This window comes from Gopherus flavomarginatus, chromosome 23 (genome assembly GCF_025201925.1).
Source record: "Gopherus flavomarginatus isolate rGopFla2 chromosome 23, rGopFla2.mat.asm, whole genome shotgun sequence".
NCBI lineage: Eukaryota > Metazoa > Chordata > Testudines > Testudinidae > Gopherus > Gopherus flavomarginatus.
The window spans coordinates 16,146,639-16,171,801 of record NC_066639.1 but is presented as its reverse complement, the minus strand read 5'-3'; the positions used below and the strand labels follow the sequence as shown (position 1 = coordinate 16,171,801).

General features: G+C 61.7%; 2 protein-coding genes across 1 annotated transcript; one reads left to right on the top strand and one right to left on the bottom strand.

Moving 5' to 3' along the window:
* The window catches only part of SOX15 (SRY-box transcription factor 15), a 137,819-nt gene that overhangs the window by 92,543 nt on the left and 20,113 nt on the right, over positions 1-25,163 (top strand).
* On the bottom strand, positions 1,335-23,688 carry FGF11 (fibroblast growth factor 11). Its single transcript, XM_050933349.1, has 6 exons — positions 23,416-23,688; positions 21,991-22,187; positions 4,722-4,832; positions 3,920-4,023; positions 1,631-1,829; positions 1,335-1,450 (listed from the first exon to the last, which is right to left on the bottom strand). Exons 2-6 carry the CDS (start codon positions 22,181-22,183, stop codon positions 1,335-1,337), a joined length of 723 nt encoding a protein of 240 aa, XP_050789306.1. The 5' UTR covers positions 22,184-22,187; positions 23,416-23,688.

The following is a 25,163-nucleotide window of genomic DNA, read 5'->3' as shown; positions in this document are numbered from 1 at the left end:
TATTGCAAGGGAAAGTGGCATATGTAATAGTCTCTCCCAACGTGACCGTGTCGCCGCTCGGTGGTCTCACACCAGGGGGCGACGGCCCAATGTCTCCGTCCTCCGCTGGAAGAGGGCAGGCTACCCAATTAATTTTTTTATTGCAAATGGAAGGTCTCGCCCAGAACGTCCTTTCCCGATGGGACCCAGCGGTCGAAAAGCGTATCGTCCGTTGGGTAATGGAAGGGGATGTTTCGAACAGTCTTTCCCAATGTCGCCCTCCGCTGGTGGGAAAAGGCATCGCACCCGTATTGCGACAATCAGATGCTTTCCCAGTGTCGCCCTCCGCTGGTGGGAAAAGGCATCACACCCGTATTGCGGCAATCAGACGCTTTCCCAGTGTCGCCCTCCACTGGTGGGAAAAGGCATCGCACCCTTATTGCTGCAATCAGACGTTTTCCCAATGTCACCCTCCGCTGGTGGGAAAAGGCATCACACCCGTATTGCGGCAATCAGATGTTTTCCCAATGTCGCCCTCCGCTGGTGGGAAAAGGCATCACACCCTTATTGCGGCAATCAGACGTTTTCCCAATGTCGCCCTCCGCTGGTGGGAAAAGGCATCACACCCGTATTGCTGCAATCAGACGCTTTCCCAGTGTCGCCCTCCACTGGTGGGAAAAGGCATCACACCCGTATTGCTGCAATCAGACGCTTTCCCAGTGTCGCCCTCCACTGGTGGGAAAAGGCATCACACCCGTATAGCGGCAATCAGACGTTTTCCCAATGTCGCCCTCCGCTGGTGGGAAAAGGCATCGCACCCATATTGCGGCAATCAGACGTTTTCCCAATGTCGCCCTCCTCTGGTGGGAAAAGGCATCACACCCGTATTGCGGCAATCAGACGTTTTCCCAGTGTCGCCCTCCTCTGGTGGGAAAAGGCATCACACCCTTATTGCTGCAATCAGACGTTTTCCCAGTGTCGCCCTCCGCTGATGGGAAAAGGCATCGCACCCTTATTGCTGCAAAGGAAGCTGGCATAGATCAGAACCTTTCCCAATGTCAGTTCCTTGTTGGCCCAACAAGGAATCATGCTCTCAGCTGGCATGGAAGACCGTATATATATATATATATATATATATATATATATATATACACACCCCAAATTATTTCTCCAGCAGGGCAACGTCGCCCTCCCAGTGGTGGCAAAGGGTATTACACCCTCGATGGCATTTTTTTTTCTGAGGTCCAGAGGTTGAATGTAGGTAGGCAGGTGTCCTGAGCAGAAGGGGCAGAGCGGGAACGTTTGAGGGAGGGGCGCTGCTGGAGCAGTGCCGACGCCCCTCCCCACCCTTGGGGTTACGTCGCCTTGTGGGGCTTGGCTGTCTCTTTGCTGGGGGCCCCGGCCTCGTCTGATTTCTGGGGCGCCGAGGGGTCCACCACGTTATGGAGCGACGGCTCGCGGTACATGGCCACTGTGGGGAGGGAGAGAGACATATACTGAGAAGGAGGAAGTGAGGGATAGAGCGGGATTAGCTGCTCCAGCCGCCCTACCACACAGAAAGACACCGGGGGTGGTGGTGGGGTGTCTCTATTTAAAATCCCCCATTGCTTCCCCTAGCCCCCACCCCATTGTTCCTGCTTCCCCCACTCACCTTCCAATAGCTTGGGCAGGAAATGGGCGGCGGCTTTGGTCTTCTTGACTCGGTTTCCCTTCATGGGCTGCCCTTCTTTGTTGATGCCCAGGTACCAGGAGCGGCCGGATTCGCGCTGGCGGTACAGGGTGGAGGAGTACGTGACGTAGTAGTTCTCAAAGACACACTCCTTGAACCGGCACTCGGCGGTGAAGTGAGCCTGGGAGAGGGAGGGAGGGAGAGAAATGGGGTGAGCGAGAAAGAAAGAAAGAGAGAGAGAACGATGTCTGTGGTGGGGGGGTGTAATGACCAACTGGGGGTCTTGTCTTTCAGCAGGGAGGTGATGGGTCTCAGAGCTGCACCTTGGCTCGGACGCCTGGGTTTCACCAGGGCCCCTGCTGACAGCCAGGGGAGAGCACCCCCTGCTGAGCCCCCTGCCCCACAGCACCCCTTAGCGCCACCCTGGGGCCAGCCCTGCCTGCCAGGGGAGAGCGCCCCCTGCTGAGCCCCCTGCCCCTCTCCCTGCCCCACAGCGCCACCCTGGGGCCAACCCTGCCTGCCGGGGGAGAGCGCCCCCTGCTGCCCTCGAAAGGAAGCTCTGAGCTACTCTGACCCCAGTTAACTTTGGGAAGACCCCGGCTAGTGGCATCATGGCCTGGGGCCAGGGTCCAAGTGTCCTGACTGCGTTGGGGTGTCTGGCCTGCAGCGAGGGGCGGGGTGTGTGGCTGCTGTGTGTGTGGGGGGGCTGGCTCGCGGGCAGTGAGATGAATATTCCACAGACCTGGGGGGTGGCCCATCAGGGAAACCATTAAGGGCGACCGGGTTTGAGGGGTGGTGAATTATTCAGTCCTTGTGTGTGAGAGACGCAGGAGAAAGGGGGGGTGATTTCAGAGAAAGAAAGACAGAAAGAAAGAGGTGTATGGGGAAAGGAGAAAGAATGGATGGATGGATGGATGGATGGGAAGGGATCTATGGGGCTGGATTGATAATTAGGTAGATGGGGTGGGCTGACTAGAAGGGTTAGGTGGGGATGGATGTTATTTTCCCTGTCAGTGTCACGTTCACCATTATTTTCACTATCAGCACCACATTCACCATGATTTTCACTACCAGGGCCACGTTGACTATTATTTCCACTATCATCACCACGTTCACAGTTATTTTCTCTGTCAGCACAACGATCACGATTATTTGCACAATCAACACCATGTTCACTGTTATTTTCACTATCAGTGCCACATTCACAGTTATTTTCACTGTCAGCACCAGGTTCGCTGTAATTTTCACTATCAGTGCCATGTTCACCATTATTTTCACTATAAGCACAACGCTCAGTTATTTTCCATGTCGGCACCACATTCACCATTATTTTCACTACCAGCACCACTTTCACTGTCATTTTCACTATCAGCACCATGTTCACCATTACTTCCCTGTCAGTGTCATGGCGCCACGTTCACCATTGCTTTCCCGCTATCCCCTGCCCACACAGAAAGGTCAGTGCTCCCCAGCTTTCGCTGACCTCCACAGCGCACCATGGCTGGGGAGAGGCGGGGGGCCTAGCAGGAGAAATGCCTTCACTTGTGCGACAGAGAGTGACAGGGAAAGCGAGTCAGAAAGACACGGCCAGACAGGCGTGCACGGGCCTAGACAGACAGACAGAGGTGCACGAGGGACAGGCAGACAGAACTGCGTACGGGGATGGCTGATGGTGCAAGCCATCTCTCTCCCCGGTTGCGGGCAGGGATTTTCTTGGTCGCTCCCAGGGGTTCCCTAAAAATCAGGCCAGCTGCTAAATTTAATTCAGCATCGGAGGAGGGGGAGGGAGGGATACGCCAAGGGCCCTGGTACCATGGGGCCTGAAGAAGGAGATTGTGTGGGGCAGAGTTAGGAGGGGGCACTCCTATCCCAGAGCACCCCACATGGGGAAAAATGGGGGGCTGTTTTGTGGGAGCAGGGATACCTGACAAATACGGAGGGACCCCTCTCCACTGCCCCAGCTACTGGCAGAGAGCTGATACTGCCCCCCTATTAGCCACGATCAACCCACCTCTCCAGGGCTCACCCAGTGATCCCACTTCTGACACCAATGGATGCTCTGATCTGCCTCCCTAGGGATGCACTGTCATGACCCACCACTAGACCCACCCTGCAGGCAGCGCCCCCTGCTGGAAGAGAGAGGATCGTGCGTCCTGTTGGCTACTCCACCGCTCTGGGACCCAGGGTGCATATACAACCCTGCGATCCCACTACTGACCCCAATGGTCAGTTTAGTCAGGAGGGAGGGCAGGTGGGGGGAATGACACTCACGGAGGTATAGAGGTAGCCCTCTGCATTCATGGCCATATACTGCCCCGACTTGGTACCCTGGATGGCGACCACGCGCAGTCCCACGGGGATCAGGTTAAAGAGAGCTGTGGGAGATGAGACAGACAGACAGCGAGGCATCAGCACTGGCACCAGCAGGGCTGGGACTGGGACACCGGGCCTGTCCCCTATAGGGGGCGCCGGCTCCCACCCGGCCCCAGGGCGGGGACTGGCTGGCTCAGGGGGACGGGGAATGGGGCAGGGGCCTGTCCCCTCTAGGGGGCGCCGGCTCCGACCTGCCCCAGGGCGGGGACTGGCTGGCTCAGGGGGACGGGGAATGGGGCAGGGGCCTGTGCCCTCTGGGGGGGTGCCAGCTATGATCCCCACTGTCTGATTTTGCAGAAGCTCTGCCGGGAGCCTGGACTCCTGGGTTCTTCCCCAAGCAGAACCCCTCCCCCATTCTGCTTTAGAGCTGGATTTATTTTTCCTCCCCGTCATCCCTTCTCGGGGGCGGGTGAGCTCTGCTGCCGAGACGTTAATCCCCTTCTCTGCAATCCCAGATGAATATCCAGGACTCTCCCTGACCCGAGACAGCTGGGAGCGGGAGGGGGATGGGTGGGATTAGGTCAAGGCAGGATTAACCCATCTCCTCTATGCACATAATGTGCTGCCCCCTAGAGGGCACAGGCCCCTGCCCCATTCCCTGCCCCCTGAGCCAGCCAGTCCCTGCCCTGGGGCCGGAGGGGAGATTCCCCAACTGGCCCAACCTTGCGTAACCCCTCGGCCTTGCCCGGGCGTCACTCACTGAAGCTGTTGGTGTCTTCTTTTGTCCCGTCGATGCTCCCGTCTGGATGCATCCGGAGGTAGAAACCGTGTCTGCAGAGGAGCTTGGTCACGATGCCTTTAAGCTGCGGTTCTGTGGTCGGAGGGATATGGCGATGGGGCGGGGGGAGCGAAGAGAGGCCAGAAAGTAGATTATTCACCGGCCAAGAGGAAGCCCTCCCTAAAGACCTTCCTTACAGCTAAGCAAAAGCACCAGGAACGTTTAACTCTGGACATACTGAATTTTGTATGAAAATCCCTCAAGCAATTAAACAAATCTTCAAGAGATTTGCAGAAAGAAACGGAGACAATATTCAAACAAAGGCTTTGCTAAGAGTCAGAAAGTGTCTGTAGTTTCTCATCGACGGATACGATCTTTCGTCTGAAAAGACGAGGCCAAACGAAAAACCCTGTGAACGTTGCCCAAATATCAGTGACTATACAATTGCACATGAAAACCAAAGACAATCCCCAGAGAAAAACACTTAGCTGGAAAGTAGCAGCAATTTAAACTCAATAATTACGGACACTCATAAGAAAAATAAAGGACATTCAAGAAAACCCGTTGTTAAGGCCGAGGACGTATCAGTAACTTGAATTCAATGAATATAAACTTTTATATGAAAAACGAAGGAAATTTCAGACCAAAAACTTTGCTAAGACTGAGGACATATCAGTAACTTGAAATCAATAAATATACACATTTACATGGAAAACTACGGCAATTCCGAACCAAAAACTTTGTGAATGTTGACAAAATATCGGTCGTTATAAATCGATACATAAAGACAAGGAATTTCACGTAATAACTGAGGAAAAACCCAGCCAAAACCTTTGTGAAGACTGGGAGAGTATCAGCAAATTTCATAAGAAAAAATGTTAAATAAATAAACGTCCCGACAAAAAAAAACACGGGATATTCTTAGTTTGACATCTGCTAAAGGTGAGAAACCAAAGATATTCTAGATGAAAAAATTTGTTCGAGAAAGGATCCGTAGCTGTCTGCCTGCAAATATCAACTTTTATTTGAAAAACTTAGCAAATTCTCCAATCAAAAACACTTGGTTAAGCCGGACTTGGAGCTCATTAAATATTGGAAGTGGTAAAAGATAATTGAATGAGAGATTATTTTAGTTCAGATAGATAGATAGAGGGGTGGATGGGGATGGATAGATAGATAGATAGATAGATGGGTGGAAGGGGATAGATAGAGGGGTGGATGGGGATAGATAGATAGATAGATAGAGGGGGTGGATGGGGATGGATAGATAGATAGATAAATAGACAGATAGATAGATGGGTGGAGGGGGATAGATAGATAGATAGAGGGGGTGGATGGGGATAGATAGATAGGGGGGTGGTTGGGGATAGATAGATAGTGATTGGCCCAGGTCACACTGGCTCAGGAATGATTCAAGAGAAACTCTGATGAATCATTCTCCGAGAGATGCTCTTTACCTGCAGGGTGCTGGTTTCACCGAGAGCCGCGCCGTGCGTGTGCTCGACAGTGGAAACGAAACGAGCGCCTAGATACGGGGCGAGGGGGGCTGATACCCCAGCAGTGGAATATGAGAATTCACACACCGTAGGAATTTTGGCTGTCAGATGCTGCATATGGGGGGAGGCAGTTCTCTGAATGCACATCAGGTGGGGAAACCGAGGCACAGGGACCTGACCTGACTTGCTCAGGGTCACACAGAGGGTTTGGGGCAGAGCCAGGGAGAGAACCCAGGAGTCCTGGCTCCCAGCCCCCCCTGCTCTAACCCACCAGCCCCCACTCCCGTCCCAAAGCTGGGGAGAGAACCCAGGAGTCCTGGCTCCCAGCCCCCTGCTCTAACCCACCAGCCCCCACTCCCCTCCCAGAGCCGGAGAGAGAACCCAGGAGTCCTGGCTCCCAGCCCCCTGCTCCAACCCACCAGCCCCCACTCCCGTCCCAAAGCTGGGGAGAGAACCCAGGAGTACTGGCTCCCAGCCCCCCTGCTAAACCACCAGCCCCCACTCCCCTCCCAAAGCCTGGGAAAGAACCCAGGAGTCCTGACTGGCAGCTTGCCCTGGTCTCACCACTAGACCCCGCTCCCCCGCCAGTCCCTGGCAGAGGCCGCATGCGGTGGAAGACGGATTGTTTGTGTTGCTGTGAAGGGTGCCGGAGTGAAATTAGCTCTGACAGGGCCCCCCAGGGGACCCGGCCAGGCAGCGGTGCCAGAGCGTGGCTGGCAGATAAATAAAAGATGCACCATAATTTCCTGCCTCTTCCAGCCCAGAATCCCGCAGGGCTCCACTGACAGTCACCTCACAATGGCCAGAGCTGGGGAGAGAACCCAGGAGTCCTGGCTCCCAGCCCCCACTCCCCTCCCAGAGCCGGGGAGAGAACCCAGGAATCCTGGCTCCCAGCCCCCCCTGCTCTGACCTACCAGCCCCCACTCCCCTCCCAAAGCCAGGGAGAGAACCCAGGAGTCCTGGCTCCCAGCCCCCCTGCTCTAACCACCAGCCCCCACTCCCCTCCCAGAGCCGGGGAGAGAACCCAGGAGTCCTGGCTCCCAGCCCCCACTCCCCTCCCAGAGCCGGGGAGAGAACCCAGGAATCCTGGCTCCCAGCCCCCCCTGCTCTGACCTACCAGCCCCCACTCCCCTCCCAAAGCCAGGGAGAGAACCCAGGAGTCCTGGCTCCCAGCCCCCCCTGCTCTAACCCACCAGCCCCCACTCCCCTCCCAGAGCCAGGGAGAGAACCCAGGAGTCCTGGCTCCCAGCCCCCCTGCTCTAACCACCAGCCCCCACTCCCCTCCCAGAGCTGGGGAGAGAACGCAGGAGTCCTGGCTCCCAGCCCCCCTGCTCTAACCACCAGCCCCCACTCCCCTCCCAGAGCTGGGGAGAGAACGCAGGAGTCCTGGCTCCCAGCCCCCTGCTCTAACCCACCAGCCCCCACTCCCCTCCCAGAGCCGGAGAGAGAACCCAGGAGTCCTGGCTCCCAGCCCCCTGCTCCAACCCACCAGCCCCCACTCCCGTCCCAAAGCTGGGGAGAGAACCCAGGAGTCCTGGCTCCCAGCCCCCCTGCTAAACCACCAGCCCCCACTCCCCTCCCAAAGCCTGGGAAAGAACCCAGGAGTCCTGACTGGCAGCTTGCCCTGGTCTCACCACTAGACCCCGCTCCCCCGCCAGTCCCTGGCAGAGGCCGCATGCGGTGGAAGACGGATTGTTTGTGTTGCTGTGAAGGGTGCCGGAGTGAAATTAGCTCTGACAGGGCCCCCCAGGGGACCCGGCCAGGCAGCGGTGCCAGAGCGTGGCTGGCAGATAAATAAAAGATGCACCATAATTTCCTGCCTCTTCCAGCCCAGAATCCCGCAGGGCTCCACTGACAGTCACCTCACAATGGCCAGAGCTGGGGAGAGAACCCAGGAGTCCTGGCTCCCAGCCCCCACTCCCCTCCCAGAGCCGGGGAGAGAACCCAGGAGTCCTGGCTCCCAGCCCCCCTGCTCTGACCTACCAGCCCCCACTCCCCTCCCAAAGCCAGGGAGAGAACCCAGGAGTCCTGGCTCCCAGCCCCCCTGCTCTAACCACCAGCCCCCACTCCCCTCCCAGAGCCGGGGAGAGAACCCAGGAGTCCTGGCTCCCAGCCCCCACTCCCTTCCCAGAGCCGGGGAGAGAACCCAGGAATCCTGGCTCCCAGCCCCCCCTGCTCTGACCTACCAGCCCCCACTCCCCTCCCAAAGCCAGGGAGAGAACCCAGGAGTCCTGGCTCCCAGCCCCCCCTGCTCTAACCCACCAGCCCCCACTCCCCTCCCAGAGCCAGGGAGAGAACCCAGGAGTCCTGGCTCCCAGCCCCCCTGCTCTAACCACCAGCCCCCACTCCCCTCCCAGAGCTGGGGAGAGAACGCAGGAGTCCTGGCTCCCAGCCCCCCTGCTCTAACCACCAGCCCCCACTCCCCTCCCAGAGCTGGGGAGAGAACGCAGGAGTCCTGGCTCCCAGCCCCCCTGCTCTAACCACCAGCCCCCACTCCCCTCCCAGAGCCGGGGAGAGAACCCAGGAGTCCTGGCTCCCAGCCCCCCTGCTCTAACCCACCAGCCCCCACTCCCCTCCCAGAGCCAGGGGAGAACCCAGGAGTCCTGGCTCCCAGCCCCCCTGCTCTAACCCACCAGCCCCCACTCCCCTCCCAGAGCCAGGGAGAGAACCCAGGAGTCCTGGCTCCCAGCCCCCACTCCCCTCCCAGAGCCGGGGAGAGAACCCAGGAGTCCTAGCTCGCACCTCCTCTGCTGGGTCACAGTTGTGTTGTGTGTATGGCGCAGAGCGTCTGCGTGTAATTGTTCTGTTTGGGGTTGAGGGGTGCAGTGGGTGGCTTTGTGTGGTTTTGTGAACGCACATGGGTGTGTGTGTAACCATGAGGTGTTTGGATGGCTGTCTGGGGGTGCATACGGCGCCGCGGGGCTAAGGGCCATTGCGACGCTGTCCCTGTGTGAGTGTGGGTGTGTACGGCAGTGGAGCGGGTGTCTTTGGCATGTAGGAGGAACATGCAGCCTGCGTGTGTGTCCGTGCGCACAGCCTGCATGTGTGTGTGTCCGTGTGCACAGCTTGTGCGTGTGTGTCCGTGCGCACAGCCTGTGCATGTGTGCATAAAGCCTGGGTATGTGTGTGTATCTGTGCAGACAGCCTGCATGTGTGTGTGTATCTGTGGATAAAGCCTGTGTGCGTGTATCTGTGCAGACAGCCTGCGTGTATATCCGTGCAGACAGCCTGTGTGCGTGTGCATCTGTGCAGACAGCCTGTGTGTGTGTGTATCCGTGCATAAAGCCTGTGTGTGTGTGTGTATCTGTGCAGACAGCCTACAAGTGTGTAACCGTGCAAACAGCCTGCATGTGCGTGTATATCCACGCGCACAGCCTGCGTGTGTGTGTAATTGTGCATACAGTCTGCCTGTGTGTTCGTGCGCACAGCCTGTGTGTGCGTCTGTGGGCTGCGTGGGGCGCTCCTCCGCCCCGGTGTTGCTATCCCTGGCGTGGCACCAGGTGTTGGGTTGTTTAGTTCACACATCCCACCCCCCCCGGCCTCAGCTTCGCTCCCCCCCTCACCGTCCCGGCTTGTTCCCAGCTGACCCCCCGGTGCCCCTGCCAGGTTGATTTATGGGAACACATTACACGGTGGATGCACCAATAATGATTTGCCTCCCGGCAGCGAACAAAGGGTCGCTGACGCTGCGTGTGTGTGTGTGGGTCCCTGGGTGAGGGATCCGCTCGTAAAGGGTGCAGGGAGCCCAGCTCAACGGGGGAGCTCCCGAGAAGACACCCCCTGTGTAAGGCAGGGACATGGGGGGTGGAAATCACCAGGAGGAGACCTGGCAGGATTGATTTGGGTCTCACCGGCACAGACCCTCCCCCCGGGGCAGGTTATGCCAGGACGATGGTGGAAACTGGCCCATTAAATCCCCTGCCCCCATCTGGGCTCCAACCAAAGCCTTCTGCCCCACCGGGGGCCACAGGAGACCCTCCCACCGGGAAACAGGGACACAGAGGGTTGGGCCTGGCTTGTCTCATCCGCAGGGAGAGAACCCAGGAGTCCCGGCTCCCAGCCTCCCCCACCCCCCCGCTCTAACCCACCAGCCCCCACTCCCCTCCCAGAGCTGCGGAGAGAACCCAGGAGTCCTGGCTCCCAGCCCCCACTGCTCTAATCCACCAGCCCCCCCTCCCCTCCCAGAGCCAGGGAGAGAACCCAGGAGTCCTGGCTCCCAGCCTCCCCCACCCCCCACTCTAACCCACCAAACCCCACTCCCCTCCCAGAGCCAGGGAGAGAACCCAGGAGTCCTGGCTCCCAGGCCCCCCTGCTCTGACCCACCAGCCCCTACTCCCCTCCCAGAGCCGGGGAAAGAACCCAGGAGTCCTGGTCCACAGCCCTCCCGGGGCTGCTGGAGTGAGTCAAACGCAAAGGGACGTCTTAATGGGCTGGGTTTGTATAATTCGTTATCCGGCACCTGGCCTAAATGAAAGCTCTCGGGTCCCTCCTGCAAGGCAGCCGGTTGTGTGTGCGCACAGCCTTGTATGCGGGTGTTCTCTGCACATGCCTGTCCACACGGGCTCTGTGTGCACGGAGCTGTACGTACGCTGCGGGGTGGCTGCTGTGGGCCTGTGCGCTGGGATGCATTGAGAGGGCGAGTGGGGGGGTTCGCTTAGGGCATGCGTTTGTATCCTCCCCCCTTCCTTTTTTCCTTCACCCTCCCGCGACCCCCGGTTGCACCCGGCCACGATGTAATTCTGCTAAGTGCTCGCATCACCTCAGCCACCCCAGTGCCTGGCCCTGCTCCAGACCCCAGCAGGGGGTGCTGTGGGCTGCGGGTCGGGAGTGAGGGGCACCAGTAGAGCTGCGGGGGGCAGGGCCGGGCTGGCAGGGGCTGTGGGTCAGGAGTGAGGGGCACCAACAGGGAATTTCCCTGGCTAATGATCCATCTTCTCGTTTCATAGCAGCAGGTTCCAAAGTGCTCCTCCCCCCCCCCGGTCAAACTTCGCTCTCCCATCCAGCTGCGCTCCCACAATGCCCTGTGCCTCCTGATGCATGCAAATATATTTAAATGACTTTAATTTATTTTAATGTGCACACGCTGCCTGGCCGTGCAAAGGATTATTGGCTGAGGCGGGTGGGGTGGGGGGTGAGAAAAATCACTGGGGCTTATTCAGCTCCATGAATGGGATTCAGCCAGGGATAAAAATTACAGGAGGGGCTGCGGGTCGGGAGTGAGGGGCACCGGCAGAGCTAGGGGGGAGGGGCAGCTCCCGGACTCCTGGGTCACTGCAGAGCACGTGGGGCTTGGCCGGTGGCCACAAGCACCTCGGTTGCCAGCAGCAAGGACGCGGGAGGAGAACGAGGTGCAGGCCCAGGGCCAAAGTGGCACCGGGCCCAGCGGGGATCTCAGCGTAATCGCAGCGAGCGGTGGGGAGGGGGGAGACAAGCCGCGGATGCAGCAGGAGGCGCTAGAGGGGGGATGGGGTAGGAGCAGGCCCTGGAATTCAAGCTGGGCCTCGCGGACCCAATATGGACCCTTGCCTCTGCCCCTCCCGCTCTCGGGGGCGCCGGCTCCCTCCGGCCCCAGGGCAGGGACTGGCTGGCTTGGGGGGGGCAGGGAATGAAAGAAGGGGGCAATGGAGGGAAAGACCGAAGGGCAGGAGAAGACCTGCCCGCCACCCGGACTCCTGGGTCCAATCCCTTGGGTTCGTGACCCCTCCCCCTCTGGCATGATGGGGCTTGGGCTGGTTCCCCAATATCGCCGCAGCTCCCACCCCCTCATCAACCCCCCTGCTGGGAAAATCCCCAGGACTGGGCTATCCAAGGGGAAACGATGCGTTGTGTGGAGCAGGGGGTGCTAAAAGCCAATACAGACCGGTCCATATAAACGCCGCCATGTTTGAAATCCAAATTGTGGCTGGAAGTGATTGATTTCTCCACAGGAAACGATTCATCAGTGGAGCCGTCGACCAACAGGGGATTAGGGAGAGAACCCAGGCGTCCTAGCTCCTAGCCGCCCTGCTCTAACTCACCAGCCCCCACTCCCCTCCCAGAGCCGGGGAGAGAACCCAGGAGTCCTGGCTCCCAGCCCCCCGTGCTCTAACCCACCAGCCCGTACTCCCGTCCCAGAGCCGGGCAGTCCTGATCTCCATTGATCCAGATCTTGCAGTAGCACGGAGAGGCATAGCCCAATACAGGGCGGTCCATAGATTTCCTCCAGGAATGGGGCCCGCTCTAGCCCCATATAGACCAGTCCGTATAAAACATCAGGGTGACTGGAAACCAAAGACACCACACAGCAGGTATGTCACTGAGGGAACTGTGCAACATCAATACGTTTTATCCAGTGGGGGGCAATGACATCCTATACGGACCAGTCCATATTAACCATACTGGGGTTTTAAACCCAAGAATCAGGGATGTTTGTTTATCTGAAGGGGGGTGACACTTTTTGTGCTCATTGGGGGTGGGGCATTATTACCCAATGGACCAGTCCATATAAACATCACCAGAGCTGCAAATGAAACACTCTCTGGCATTTCTTACTCTGAAAACCACGATCCCGGGGCAACACACCTTTTGGCCAGCAGAGGGCATTCTAGTTTAGATACCGCCCGGTCCATATACTGAAAACATTCCACCTACCTACTCTGTCCCTCCCCCAACTGCACTCACTACCCCAGCTTCTCCACTTCTAACCTGGGCAAAACACCCCCCTGGCCCCCCTAGAGTGATGACCCATAAATAATATTGGTTTACGGAGCCCTCTGCTGTCAGCACCAGGCATTTCAAGGAAAGATGGTCAATACATGCAGTATATTGCATGATCGGCTCTGTCACAGTGCCCCCTGCTGGTAACACTAGGCAATGCAAGGAAATACGGTCAATATAAGCAGTATATTGCATGAATGATCTGTCTCAGTGCCCCCTGCTGTTAGAACCAGGCATTGCAAGGAAAGATGGTCAATATATGAAGTATATTGCATGATCGGCTCTGTCGCAGCACCCCTGTTGTTAGCACCAGGCATTGCAAGGAAAGCAGGTCAATATATGCCATATATTGCACGTTCAGCCTGTCACAGTGCCCCCTGCTGTTAGAACCAGGCATTGCAAGGAAAGACAGTCAATATATGAAGTATATTGCGTGATCGGCTCTGTCACAGTGCCCCTGATGTTAGCACCAAGCATTGCAAAGACAGACGGTCAATATATGAAGTATATTGCATGATCGGCTCTGTCACAGCGCACCCCGCTGTTAGCACCAGGCATTGCAGCCCGGGCATTAACAGGAAATAGCCCAAGCTCTGTACCATGCCCCCTACTACTGGCACCAGGCCACTACAGGGCTATATGGCCCCCCAGACACACACACCCCCTCGCCGCTCGGAAATCACTCACCAGGCGTTTTTTCCAGCCGGCCTTTCCGCCCGCCGCAGAGCCGGACCTTGGAGATTAAAATGAGCAACTGCTTCTGGCAGAGGGACTTAGTGCTGCGGGGGCAGACCTTCCTCTGGGGGGCCACGGGGCGGCTGGTGACGGGTTCCCGGATCTCCCGCTTCTGCCGAATCAAGGAGCTGGCCAGCGCCGCCATGGTCCTCAGCCGGCCGGTGCCCCGCTCGGGGGGTTTCACGCTGCGCTCATCCCACCAAAGAGCCGAGCCATGGGGGGGATTATACCCACCCCGCCTAGATTAATCCGGCTGGGGACAAATTTAGCCCTGGGTGGTGGGGTTGCTGGTTTCTCTCTGTCCTTTCCAATAGATCGGCCAGAAGCTTAATAAAGCTGAGAGTCTCCCCCGGCCTACCTGCCTCAACCAGGGATAGTCAATATTTTTTGGTCACGGTGCCAACGTCTTGGGACGGTCAAGGTCCGGACTCTGGCGAGGACGTCGGCATCGGCAAAAATCAATTCCCTTCCAAAGTGACCAGCGGGCCGGATTCGGGGCCCCCTATCCCTGTGGTCCAAACCTCCTGCCCCCTCCTTCCCTCTCCCCACACCGCAGCCTCCGGGATATTTCCAGGGAGCGCGGCGAACTCGGTCTCCGAAAATCACACGCCCGGGTCGGCACCAGAAATTAATGAGCTGGTGGCAAGGAAGCCGGGGCGAGATCCCTGGATCTCCAACTTCTTTGATTCCTCCGGGCACCGGAGAAAGTGGGGTGGGTGGGTGGCCCCCTCAGGCAGACAGACACACACACAGCGCTACACAATCCCGGTTGTCCTTCAGCCGGCGAGGTTAATTTGTGGATGGCACAGGCTGCTCTGTGTGTGTGTGTGTGTGTGTGTGTGAAGCAGCAGCGAAGCGGAGGGGAGGGATGGAGGGATGGGAGAAGGGCGGGGATGGAGAGAGAGAGGGATGGAGAAACACACACACACACACACACACACACAGACACACGGGAATCTGTGGGGGCCCCCCCCACACCCTTGGGGAACCGACAGCTGGCAGGAATTCCCCACGCCTGCTCCCAAAAAATGGCTCAGTATTAGGGGCCCTCTCCCCATGTCTAGTTTAAAATTGGGGAGCCCCCTGTTTCCCCCCTCAAAGCTAGCTCAGTTCCAGTCTAGAAGCAGGGGGCTGCCCGGGCTTCCAGACTGGCTCAGACCAGGGGACCCCCTGCACCCCCCCAGAGATAGGGTGTCTGTAGCGGGGTGATGGGGGATTTGGGGTCCCCCAAACAGCCATGGCTCCCCAGTTCAGCAGGCAACGAGAGAATTATTGGGGTTTTCCCCACTCTGGGAAGCAGAAAGGGGGAGCTCCAGGTTTTGGGGTGTCTGCGCTCACCCCACAAAAAATGCCCAACAATTTAGCAGAGTAATTTGGAGGGGTTGGGGGAATCCCTGAACTTCCCCTGCAAAAGTAGGATTGGAAGCTACTTGAAAATGGTTACCCCCACACCCTTCCCACCTGCCCGGATTTGGGGGTGTTTGTCCCGCCCTGAAGAAGGCAGGACTGAGGGGGGCTGAGGCGCTAACCCAGCCCTGGGCTCCCCCCAAACCCCTCACTCCTGACCCACAGCCCCCTGCAAGCCCAGCCCCCCAGCTCTGCCGGTGCCCCTCACTCCTGACCCGCAGTCCCTGCCAGCCCAGCCCAGCCCTGCCGACCCCAAGGTCTGCCAGGGCCCCTCACTCCCGACCTGCAGCCCCCCGCCAGCCCAGTTGCCCCCCTAGCTCTGGGAGGGCCCAACACAGAGAATACTTCAAAGGTGACCCCCCCCACTCACACAACACTTGGGGAGGGGGCAGGGGGGCTGGAGCAGGGAGCCCCCCACAGCCCCCCCCCGAAGGCTTGACTCCAATCACTGGGTGGTGCAGTGAGATGGGGAGGGGGATTATTGAGGCCCACCCACCCCTCCCCTGACCTCCACGCACCCCTGCCCATCCCCCCAACCCCTCTCATTAAATCTCCCCGCTCCAGTGACCAGCCGGGGGGAGGGGGGACGCGGCTGGTGACACAGACCAGTCCCCCCCCCGCCGAGTCCCAGCGGCGAAGGGTGACATTTGCTGGGTTCACTCAGCTGCTGCCCGGCTGGAAAAAAGCCCCCCAGGTGCAGTGTGTGGGGGGGTGACTCGCGCTAGTGACAGGAGCTGGCCCCAGAGGCGGGGAGAGAACCCAGGAGTCCTGGCTCCCAGCCCCCACTGCTCTAACCCACCAGCCCCCACTCCCCTCCCAGAGCCGGGGAGAGAACCCAGGAGTCTTGGCTCCCAGCCCCCCTGCTCTGACCCACCAGCCCCCACTCCCCTCCCAGAGCCGGGGAGAGAACCCAGGAGTCCTGGCTCCCAGCCCACCTGCTCTAACCCACCAGCTCCCACTCCCCTCCCAGAGCTGGGAAGAGAACCCAGGAGTCCTGGCTCCCAGCCCCCCTGCTCTAACCCACCAGCCCCCACTCCCCGCCTAGAGCTGGGGAGAGAACCCAGGAGTCCTGGCTCCCAGCCCCCCTGCTCTAACCCACCAGCCCTCACTCCCCTCCCAGAGCTGGGGAGAGAACCCAGGAGTCCTGGCTCCCAGCCCCCCCTGTTCTAACCACCAGCCCCCACTCCCCTCCCAGAGCCGGGGAGAGAACCCAGGAGTCTTGGCTCCCAGCCCCCACTGCTCTAACCCACCAGCCCCCACTCCCCTCCCAGAGCTGGGGAGAGAACCCAGGAGTCCTGGCTCCCAGCCCCCCTGCTCTAACCCACCAGCCCTCACTCCCCTCCCAGAGCTGGGGAGGGAACCCAGGAGTCCTGGCTCCCAGCCCCCCGGCAGGATCTAGTCTCTGGTTGAGCAGGGCATCACCGAGGAGGGGGAGGAGGAAAGGAGCCGTGTGTGTGTGTGTGTGTGGGGGTGCACATGAGAAGGGGGGAGCAGAAGGCCCTGAGGGGAGAGAGGAGGAGATGGGGGAGGGAACAGCCAAGGGGCGGGGGGGGCCGCACCGCTCCGCTGCTTTGCTAGGACGGGCGCTCAAGGTTGCATTCTGCAGTGGTATTTTTAGTCACCTGGCAGAACTGGCACCGCAGCGCAAGGGGGGGGGGCTGTAGACTGGGGGGGGGAGCGCAGCCCCAGCTCGGTGTGGGGGGGTGGCATTCGGGCTGTCGCACCCTGAGAAAAAGGGGAATGAGAATGTGCAGCTAGGCCCCTGAGGGAAACTGAGTCACGGAGCAGCCAAAGAACCCAGGAGTCCTGGCTCCCAGCCCCCCTGCTCTGACCCACCCGTCCTCAAGCTTGGCTATGTACTTAGCCTGGAGATCACACTCAGCGCTGAGAGGCAGCCACCTCTGGGGCGGGGCGGCCAGTTACCCAGGGACCCCTCGCCCAGCGCTGAGATGCAGCCACCTCTGGGGCAGGGCAGCCGGTTACCCAGGGACCCCTCGCCCGGCGCTGAGATGCAGCCACCTCTGGGGCAGGGCAGCCGGTTACCCAGGGACCCCTCGCCCGGCGCTGAGATGCAGCCACCTCTGGGGCGGGGCGGCTGGTTACCCAGAGACCCCTCACCCGGTGCTGAGATGCGGCCACCTCTGGGGCGGGGCAGCCAGTTACCCAGGGACCCCTCACCCGGCGCTGAGATGCAGCCACCTCTGGGGTGGAGTTTAACAGCGATATTCGCCAAGCATTCAGGACAGGAACCGAGGCGGAATCGTGCCTGGCCTTGCCCCCACTGAGATTCTGCCCGGAGGTCGGGGTCCAGAGCCCGACTTTCGGGAGAAAATCCAGACGGGCTTTAGAGATTATGGGTGAGAAGCAAGATTGAGGATTATGAGTCATCGAGACTCACCACTGCGGGCCGAGGGGGGGCGCCCCCTGCTGAGTCCCCCACCCCACAGCACAGCAGCTCCCTGCCAGCCCTGTTGGTTGGGGGATGGGAAGGGGGGGGACTTGAAACTGACTTTTCTGGCTCTGTCTTGAAACTGGAGCCAATTTGTATCCCAATCTGCATATGCAAATTTGGCCACTTTGCCAAGCTGGAACGAAGCGATGCCAGAAACTATAAGCAGATCAGGATTGTAATCCTAGCCCCCACCAGCCATTGGCTGTGGGTTCTGGGGCTCATGGAATAGTGGGGGGCTCGGGGTGGGGGATTCTGCTGGTGCCCCTCACTCCCGGCCCTGTCCCCCCCAGCTCTGCTGGTGCCCCCTACTCCCAACCTGCAGCCCCTGCTAGCCCAGTCCTGCCCCCCAGCTCTGCCGGTGCCCCTCATTCCCGACCCGCAGCCCCTGCTAGCCCAGCCCTGCCCCCCAGCTCTGCCGGTGCCCCTCAGTCCTGACCCGCAGCCCCTGCTAGCCCAGCCCTGCCCCCCAGCTCTGCCGGTGCCCCTCAGTCCCGACCCGCAGCCCCTGCTAGCCCAGCCTTGTAACACACCGGCTCACCCAGCACCTTCAGATTTACATTTTATTATCTACATCTCCAGTCAGAAGAAATGAAACGTCTCTTTCCGGCACAGGCCTGGGGTACTCCCATGTACAGATGCAGCTGGCACCCCGGCTCACGTCCCCCACCCATCGGCCCATTCCTTCCATTAGGGAAACCCCCCCCCCCGCTTCCCCCCAAACGACAGAGGGATGAAAAACTACCCCGAAAAATCACTCGCTTTCCCACAAGCCCCCTTTTACCAAATCGCTCTGGGCCCCCTCGTTTAACGGGGGGCACTTGGCCGGGGTCACAGCCTCCAGCAGCAGCTCCACTGGTGCCCAATTCCCCACCCACAGGGCCCCGCCGTTCCCCCCTCCCCGAACATATCAGCACCCTACACTGCTAAACCCCAGAGAACCCCAAACTTTTATTGGAGGCGCAGCCCAGCTGTTCACCCCCACAGTACTGACTTTGGGGGCCCAGTGCAAAGGTTCAATAGCCCCTCATTTGTCACATTTAAATGGCACAGGAAAAAAAATCAGTAGCCCAAGATTAAGTCTTAGTAGCCCCGAGCTGTCTGGGAAACTTGGATTTTCATTACAGGAGCAGGCAGGCAACCTCCAAACCCCCTCAAGAGAGTAGGGATATAGAGAACCCAGGAGTCCTGGCTCCCAGCTCCCCCTGCTCTAACCCACCAGCTCCCACTCTCCTCCCAGAGCTGGGGAGAGAACCCAGGAGTCCTGGCTTCCAGCTGCCCCTGCTCTAACCCACCAGCTCCCACTCTCCTCACAGAGCTGGGGAGAGAACCCAGGAGTCCTGGCTCCCAGCCGCCCCTGCTCTAACCACCAGCCCCCACTCCACTCCCAGAGCCAGGGAGAGAACCCAGGAGTCCTGGCTCCCAGCCCCCCTGCTCTAACCACCAGGCCCCACTCCCCTCCCAGAGCCAGGGAGAGAACCCAGGAGTCCTGGCTCCCAGCCCCCCTGCTCTAACCACCAGGCCCCATTCCCCTTCTAGAACAGAAGGAGACAGATTGATCCCCCCCAACCTACTCCTCAGCAGCTGACCCCGTGTCCGGCCCCCTGCCCAACTTGGCCGCCATCTTGACCCTCTCCACCGCTTGCCGCAGGTGCCCAGCCGGGTCCCCCCTGACGGCGGCCACCGCGCGGGCCAGGCCCGGCTCCGAGCCCCCCGCCAGCCTGTCGCAGCCGGGCAGGAAGTAGTGCGGACAGGCCCCGGCCCCCAGGCCGGCGGCCATGTCATCCAGCAGGCCCAGCAGGCAATGGGCGGCATTCTCCTCCCGGCCCAGGTAGCGGGTGGGCAGGCGCTCGCAGGCCCAGAGCACCAGGGTCCAGAGGTGATACGGCCCCACCCGCCCGCCCCAGGCCCCGCTGAGGGCAGCCCGGGCGGCCTGGTAGGCCTGGAGCAGCGGGGGCGGCACCGCCTTCTTGAGATGAAGCTCGCTCCGGGCGAAGGACAGACGCCAAGCCGGGCCCGAGGCCTCCCGCCAAGCCGGGCCCGAGGCCTCCGCCAGGTCCGAGGCCTCCCGCCAAGCCGGGCCCGAGGCCTCCGCCAGGTCCGAGGCCTCCCGCCAAGCCGGGCCCGAGGCCTCCCGCCAAGCCGGGCCCGAAGCCTCCCGCCAAGCCGGGCCCGAGGCCTCCGCCCGGTCCGAGGCCTCCCGCCAAGCCGGGCCCGAGGCCTCCCGCCAAGCCGGGCCCGAGGCCTCCCGCCAAGCCGGGCCCGAAGCCTCCCGCCAAGCCGGGCCCGAGGCCTCCGCTGGGTCCGAAGCCTCCCGCCAAGCCGGGCCCGAGGCCTCCGCCGGGTCCAAAGCCTCCCGCCAAGCCGGGCCCGAAGCCTCTTCTGGGTCCAAAGCCTCCCGCCAAGCCGGGCCCGAGGCCTCCGCCGGGTCCGAGGCCTCCCGCCAAGCCGGGCCCGAGGCCTCCGCCGGGTCCGAGGCCTCCCGCCAAGCCGGGCCCGAGGCCTCCGCCGGGTCCGAAGCCTCCCGCCAAGCCGGGCCCGAGGCCTCCGCCGGGTCCGAAGCCTCCCGCCAAGCCGGGCCCGAGGCCTCCGCCGGGTCCGAGGGCCCCCGCCAAGCCGGGCCCGAGGCCTCCGCCGGGTCCGAGGCCTCCCGCCAAGCCGGGCCCGAGGCCTCCGCCGGGTCCGAGGCCTCCCGCCAAGCCGGGCCCGAGGCCTCCGCCGGGTCCGAGGCCTCCGCCGGGTCCGAGGCCTCCCGCCAAGCCGGGCCCGAGGCCTCCGCCGGGTCCGAGGCCTCCCGCCAAGCCGGGCCCGAGGCCTCCACCAGGTCCGAAGTCTCCTGCCAAGCCGGGCCCGAAGCCTCCCGCCAAGCCGGGCCCGAGGCCTCCGCCAGGTCCGAAGCCTCCCGCCAAGCCGGGCCCGAGGCCTCCGCCGGGTCCAAGGCCTCCCGCCAAGCCGGGCCCGAGGCCTCTGCCGGGTCCGAAGCCTCCGCCGGGTCCGAAGCCTCCCGCCAAGCCGGGCCTGAGGCCTCCGCCGGGTCCGAGGCCTCCCACCAAGCCGGGCCGGAGCCGGGCAGGAGGTAGAAGCCCCCGGCCACGTCCTCCTCCCTCAGCTTGCCATCCCAGAAATGGCTGCGGACCAGCCACTCGTGGGCCGCCGCCGGCCACCCCTGGAAGGCCACCACGGGCACCACGTCGTACAGCGCCCGCACCGCGCCGTGGCTGAGGAGCAGGGTCACGAGACCGTCCTGGCCGGCCACCCGCTCCACCGCCGGCCCCCCTGGGCGCGGGACGGCCCGGGCCCAGTCGGCCACGGTCCCCAAAGCCTGGGAGAACCAGGCTGAGACCAGGCCCGGGGCCAGGTAGGCCTCTCCGCCGTGGTGATGGCAGCAGTCGGCCCAGCGGTGGCAGGCCTCGGGCCCGAAGGGGGCTAGCGCCAGCCAGGCGTGGCCCGGCGGGCACCGGCGTAGGTCCAGGGTGACGGGGCAGCCGCGGGCTTGGAGGACGGGCACCAGGAGCGTGTAGTCAACGTCGTAGTCGGCCCCCGGGGCCAAGCGGTCCAGGACGCCTGGGTCCACGTCCACCGAGCCCTGGCGAGCCCCGCCGGAGAGGAGGAGATATTCGTTGGCCAACGGGAGCCTCCCGTCCAGCTGCTGCACCAGACCTGGCAGGAGAAAGGACGAGGGGCTAGAAAAAAAGGAACCCAGGCGTCCGGGTTGACTAATCCGCTTCTAACCACCATAGCCTCAGAGTTCGGGAGAGAACCCAGGAGTCCTGGCTCCCAGCCCCCCTGCTCTAACCCACCAGCCCCACTCCTCTCCCAGAGCCGGGGAGAGAACCCAGGAGTCCTGACTCCCAACCCCCCCTGCTCTGACCCACCAGCCCCCACTGCCCTCCCAGAACTGGGGATAGAACCCAGGAGTCCTGGCTCCCAGCCCACCTTGCTCTGACCCACCAGCCCCCACTTCCCTCCCAGAGCCGGGAGAGAACCCAGGAGTCCTGGCTCCCAGCCCCCCCTGCTCTGACCCACCAGCCCCCACTTCCCTCCCAGAGCTGGAGAGAGAACCCAGGAGTCCTGGCTCCCAGCCCCCCCTGCTCTGACCCACCAGCCCCCACTTCCCTCCCAGAGCCGGGGAGAACCCAGGCGTCCGGGCTCCCAGCTCCCCGGCTCTCACCCACCAGCCCCCACTCCCTTCCCAGAGCCGGGGAGAACCCAGGCGTCCGGGCTCCCAGCCCCCCGGCTCTCACCCACCAGCCCCCACTCCCCTCCCAGAGCCGAGGAGAGAACCCAGGAGTCCTGGCTCCCAGCCCCCCCTGCTCTGATCCACCAGCCCCCACTCCCCTCCCAGAGCCGGGGAGAACCCAGGCGTCCGGGCTCCCAGCCCCCCGGCTCTCACCCACCAGCCCCCACTCCCCTCCCAGAGCCGAGGAGAGAACCCAGGCGTCCGGGCTCCGAGCACATCCTCACTCACCCAGCAGAGAGAAGACAAAGTCCTTGAGAACCACCAGCTCCTGGGTGGCCCGGATGCCTGGGTCCCGCGCCATCCGCTTGCTCAGCTCCTGCACCAGCTGGTTGAGTTCGGCGATCCGGGCCCCCGAGTGGAAATCCAGGTCCGTGAGGGGCTGGGCCGGGCGGGGGGCAGCGCCCCCCTCTGGGGAGGTCATGACCCTGCACGGGGGGGGACGACACAAGGGGAAGGGAGTAAAAGGAGGGGGTGCTAGGCAGGGAGGGGTCCCAATTTTCTGTCCCATTGCACACCTAGACTGCACCCCTCCCCAAACTGCCCCTCCCCACCCCATAACCTGCCCCTCCAACCTAGTCCCCCACCCTCCATCATCACCCAGGCCCCCCAAAGCTGCACCCCCATAACCTGCCCCTTCCCCTGTATCCTGCCCTCAGTCCACCCTGCCCCATAACCTGCCCCCCACCCAACCCTATATCCTCACCCCACTCCAGCTGTAATCTGCCCTCTCTTCTACCCCCATAACCTGCCTCCCCTCCCCATAAGCCGACTGTCTCCCCTTCACAACCTGCCCCCTATGGTCATTAGCAGGGTCATTCCCGCCCTGCAACTCCCCTCCCCACAGCCCCCTGCTGTCCCATCCAGCCCCTCTCCATAAGCAGGGCCCCACCCCCTAGACTTCCCCTCCTCCCCAGGGCTGTGGGGAGGCTGTGGGTCGGGAGTGGGGGGCACCGGCAGAGCTGGGGGGGCTGTGGGTTGGAGTGGGGGGCACCAGCAGAGCTAGAGGTGCTGCGGTTCGGGAGTGAGGGGCACTAGCAGAGCTGGGAGGCCCCAGGGCTGGGGGGCTGAGGTTTGGGAGTGAGGGGCACCGGCAGAGCTGGGGGGCTGCAGTTCAGGAGTGGGGGGCACCGGCACAGCTGGGGGCGGCTGCGGGTCAGGAGTGGGGGGCATTGGCAGAGCTGGGGGGCCCCAGGGCTGGGGGGCTGCAGTTCGCACCAGCAGAGCTAGGGGGGCTGCAGTTCGGGAGTGAGGGGCACTGGCAGAGCTGGGGGGCCCCAGGGCTGGGGGGGCTGCAGGTCGGGAATGAGGGGCATTGGCAGAGCTGGGGGGCCCCAGGGCTGGGGGGCTGCGGGTCGGGAGTGGGGGGCACCGGCAGAGCTGGGGCAGCTGCGGGTTGGGAGTGGGGTGCACTGGCAGAGCTGGGGGGCCCCAGAGCTGGGGGGCTGTGGGTCGGGAGCGGGGGGCACCGGCAGAGCTGGGGGGCCCCAGAGCTGGGGGGCTGCGGGTCGGGAGCGGGGGGCACTGGCAGAGCTGGGGGGCCCCAGGGCTGGGGGTCGGGAGCGGGGGGCACCAGCAGAGCTGGGGGGCCCCAGGGCTGGGGGTCGGGAGCGGGGGGCACCAGCAGAGCTGGGGTTTAGCAGGTGCAGTGTTTACCTCCCTGCTGTGTGCTTGGCCTGTGCCGGACGCCTGGGTCCCACCTGAGGGTGGGGGGGTGTCTGGGGGGTCACACACGGGTCCAGCCCCTGGGGGAGGGGCCCGGGGCACCCAGCTTTCCCCCCCAGGTGAGAGCGACACTTCCGCCTTCTGCCTCCTTCCTTGGCCGGGCCGGCTCCCAGGTGCGCCAAGCCCCGCCCCCAGCCAGGTGAGGCCACGCCCCCAGCCAGGTGTGCGGAACAGAGGCCCCCTCCCTGCAGCCCGGGCGGGGCGGGGAAAATCACACCTGGCAGAGGACGTTCACCTGGGAGCAGGCAGCCCCTCCCTAGCAGGGCGAGCCGCACTGCACCATGGGAATTGTAGTCCTGTCAATGCCCCTACTGCACCCTGGGAATTGTAGTCCTGCCAATGCCCCTTCTGCACCCTGGGAATTGTAGTCCTGCCAATGCCTCCCACTGCACCTTGGGAATTGTAGTCTGGCCAATGCCCCCTGGGAATTGTAGTCCTGCCAATGCCCCTTCTGCACCCTGGGAATTGTAGTCCTGCCAATGCCTCCCACTGCACCTTGGGAATTGTAGTCTGGCCAATGCCCCCAGGGAATTGTAGTCCTGCCAATGCCCTTTCTGCACCCTGAGAATTGTAGTCCTGCCAATGCCTCCCACTGCACCCTGGGAATTGTAGTCCCGCCAATGCCTCCCACTGCACCCTGGGAATTGTAGTCTTGCCAATGCCCCCCTGGGAATTGTAGTCCTGTCATTAGTGCCCCCCCCAGTGCACCCTGGGAACTATAGTCCTGTCAATTCCCTCCACTGCACCCTAGGAATTGTAGTCTGGCCAATGCCCCCTGGGAATTGTAGTCCTGCCAATGCCTCCCACTGCACCTTGGGAATTGTAGTCTGGCCAATGCCCCCTGGGAATTGTAGTCCTGTCATTTGTGGGGGGGCCCCAGTGCACCCTGGGAACTGTAGTCCTGCCAATGCCCCCACTGCACCCTGGGAATTGTAGTCTGGCCAAAGGCCCCCAATGCCCCTGGGAATTGTAGTCCTTGCAATGCCTCCCGCTGCACCCTGGGAATTGTAGTCTTGCCAATGCCCCCCCGGGAATTGTAGTCCTGTCATTAGTGCCCCTCCCCAGTGCACCCTGGGAACTGTAGTCCTGCCATTATTCCCCCAATGCACCCTGAGCATTGTAGTCCAGCGAATGCCCCAGTGCCTCCTGGGAATTGTAGTCCTGCCCATCTCCCTTGCCCAGTGCACTCTGGGAAGTGTAGGGCTCCATCCCAACCCCCAGCAGTCCATCGGCCTCCTTCTGTATCACTGCAGGGCCCATTTGGGACGAGACCATTTTGCAGGGCCACATGGACATTAAAATGAAACACCAAAACTGGAGGCGATTCTGAGCTATATGCAACCTGGGAGCTGTAGTTTCTTCAGGATAAAAACCACCCCACAAAGCATGCTGGGGGCTGTAGTCCTGTGCTATCTTTTCCCCTGAAGACACTGCCAGTTGATGTCACCCCCCCCCATACTAGTACCCTCCCCGCGTGGTGTGATTTGTGAGCACCCAATTCAACCCACTGTCATGAGATTTGCAGCCAGGACTCCTGGGTTCTCTCCCAGGCTCTGGGAGGGGAGTAGGGGCTGGTGGTTAGAGCAGGGTGGGCTGGAAGGCAGGACTCCTGGGTTCTCTCCCTGGCTCTAAGTGGGGGTTGGTGGTTAGAGCAGGGGGGCTGGGAGCCAGGACTCCTG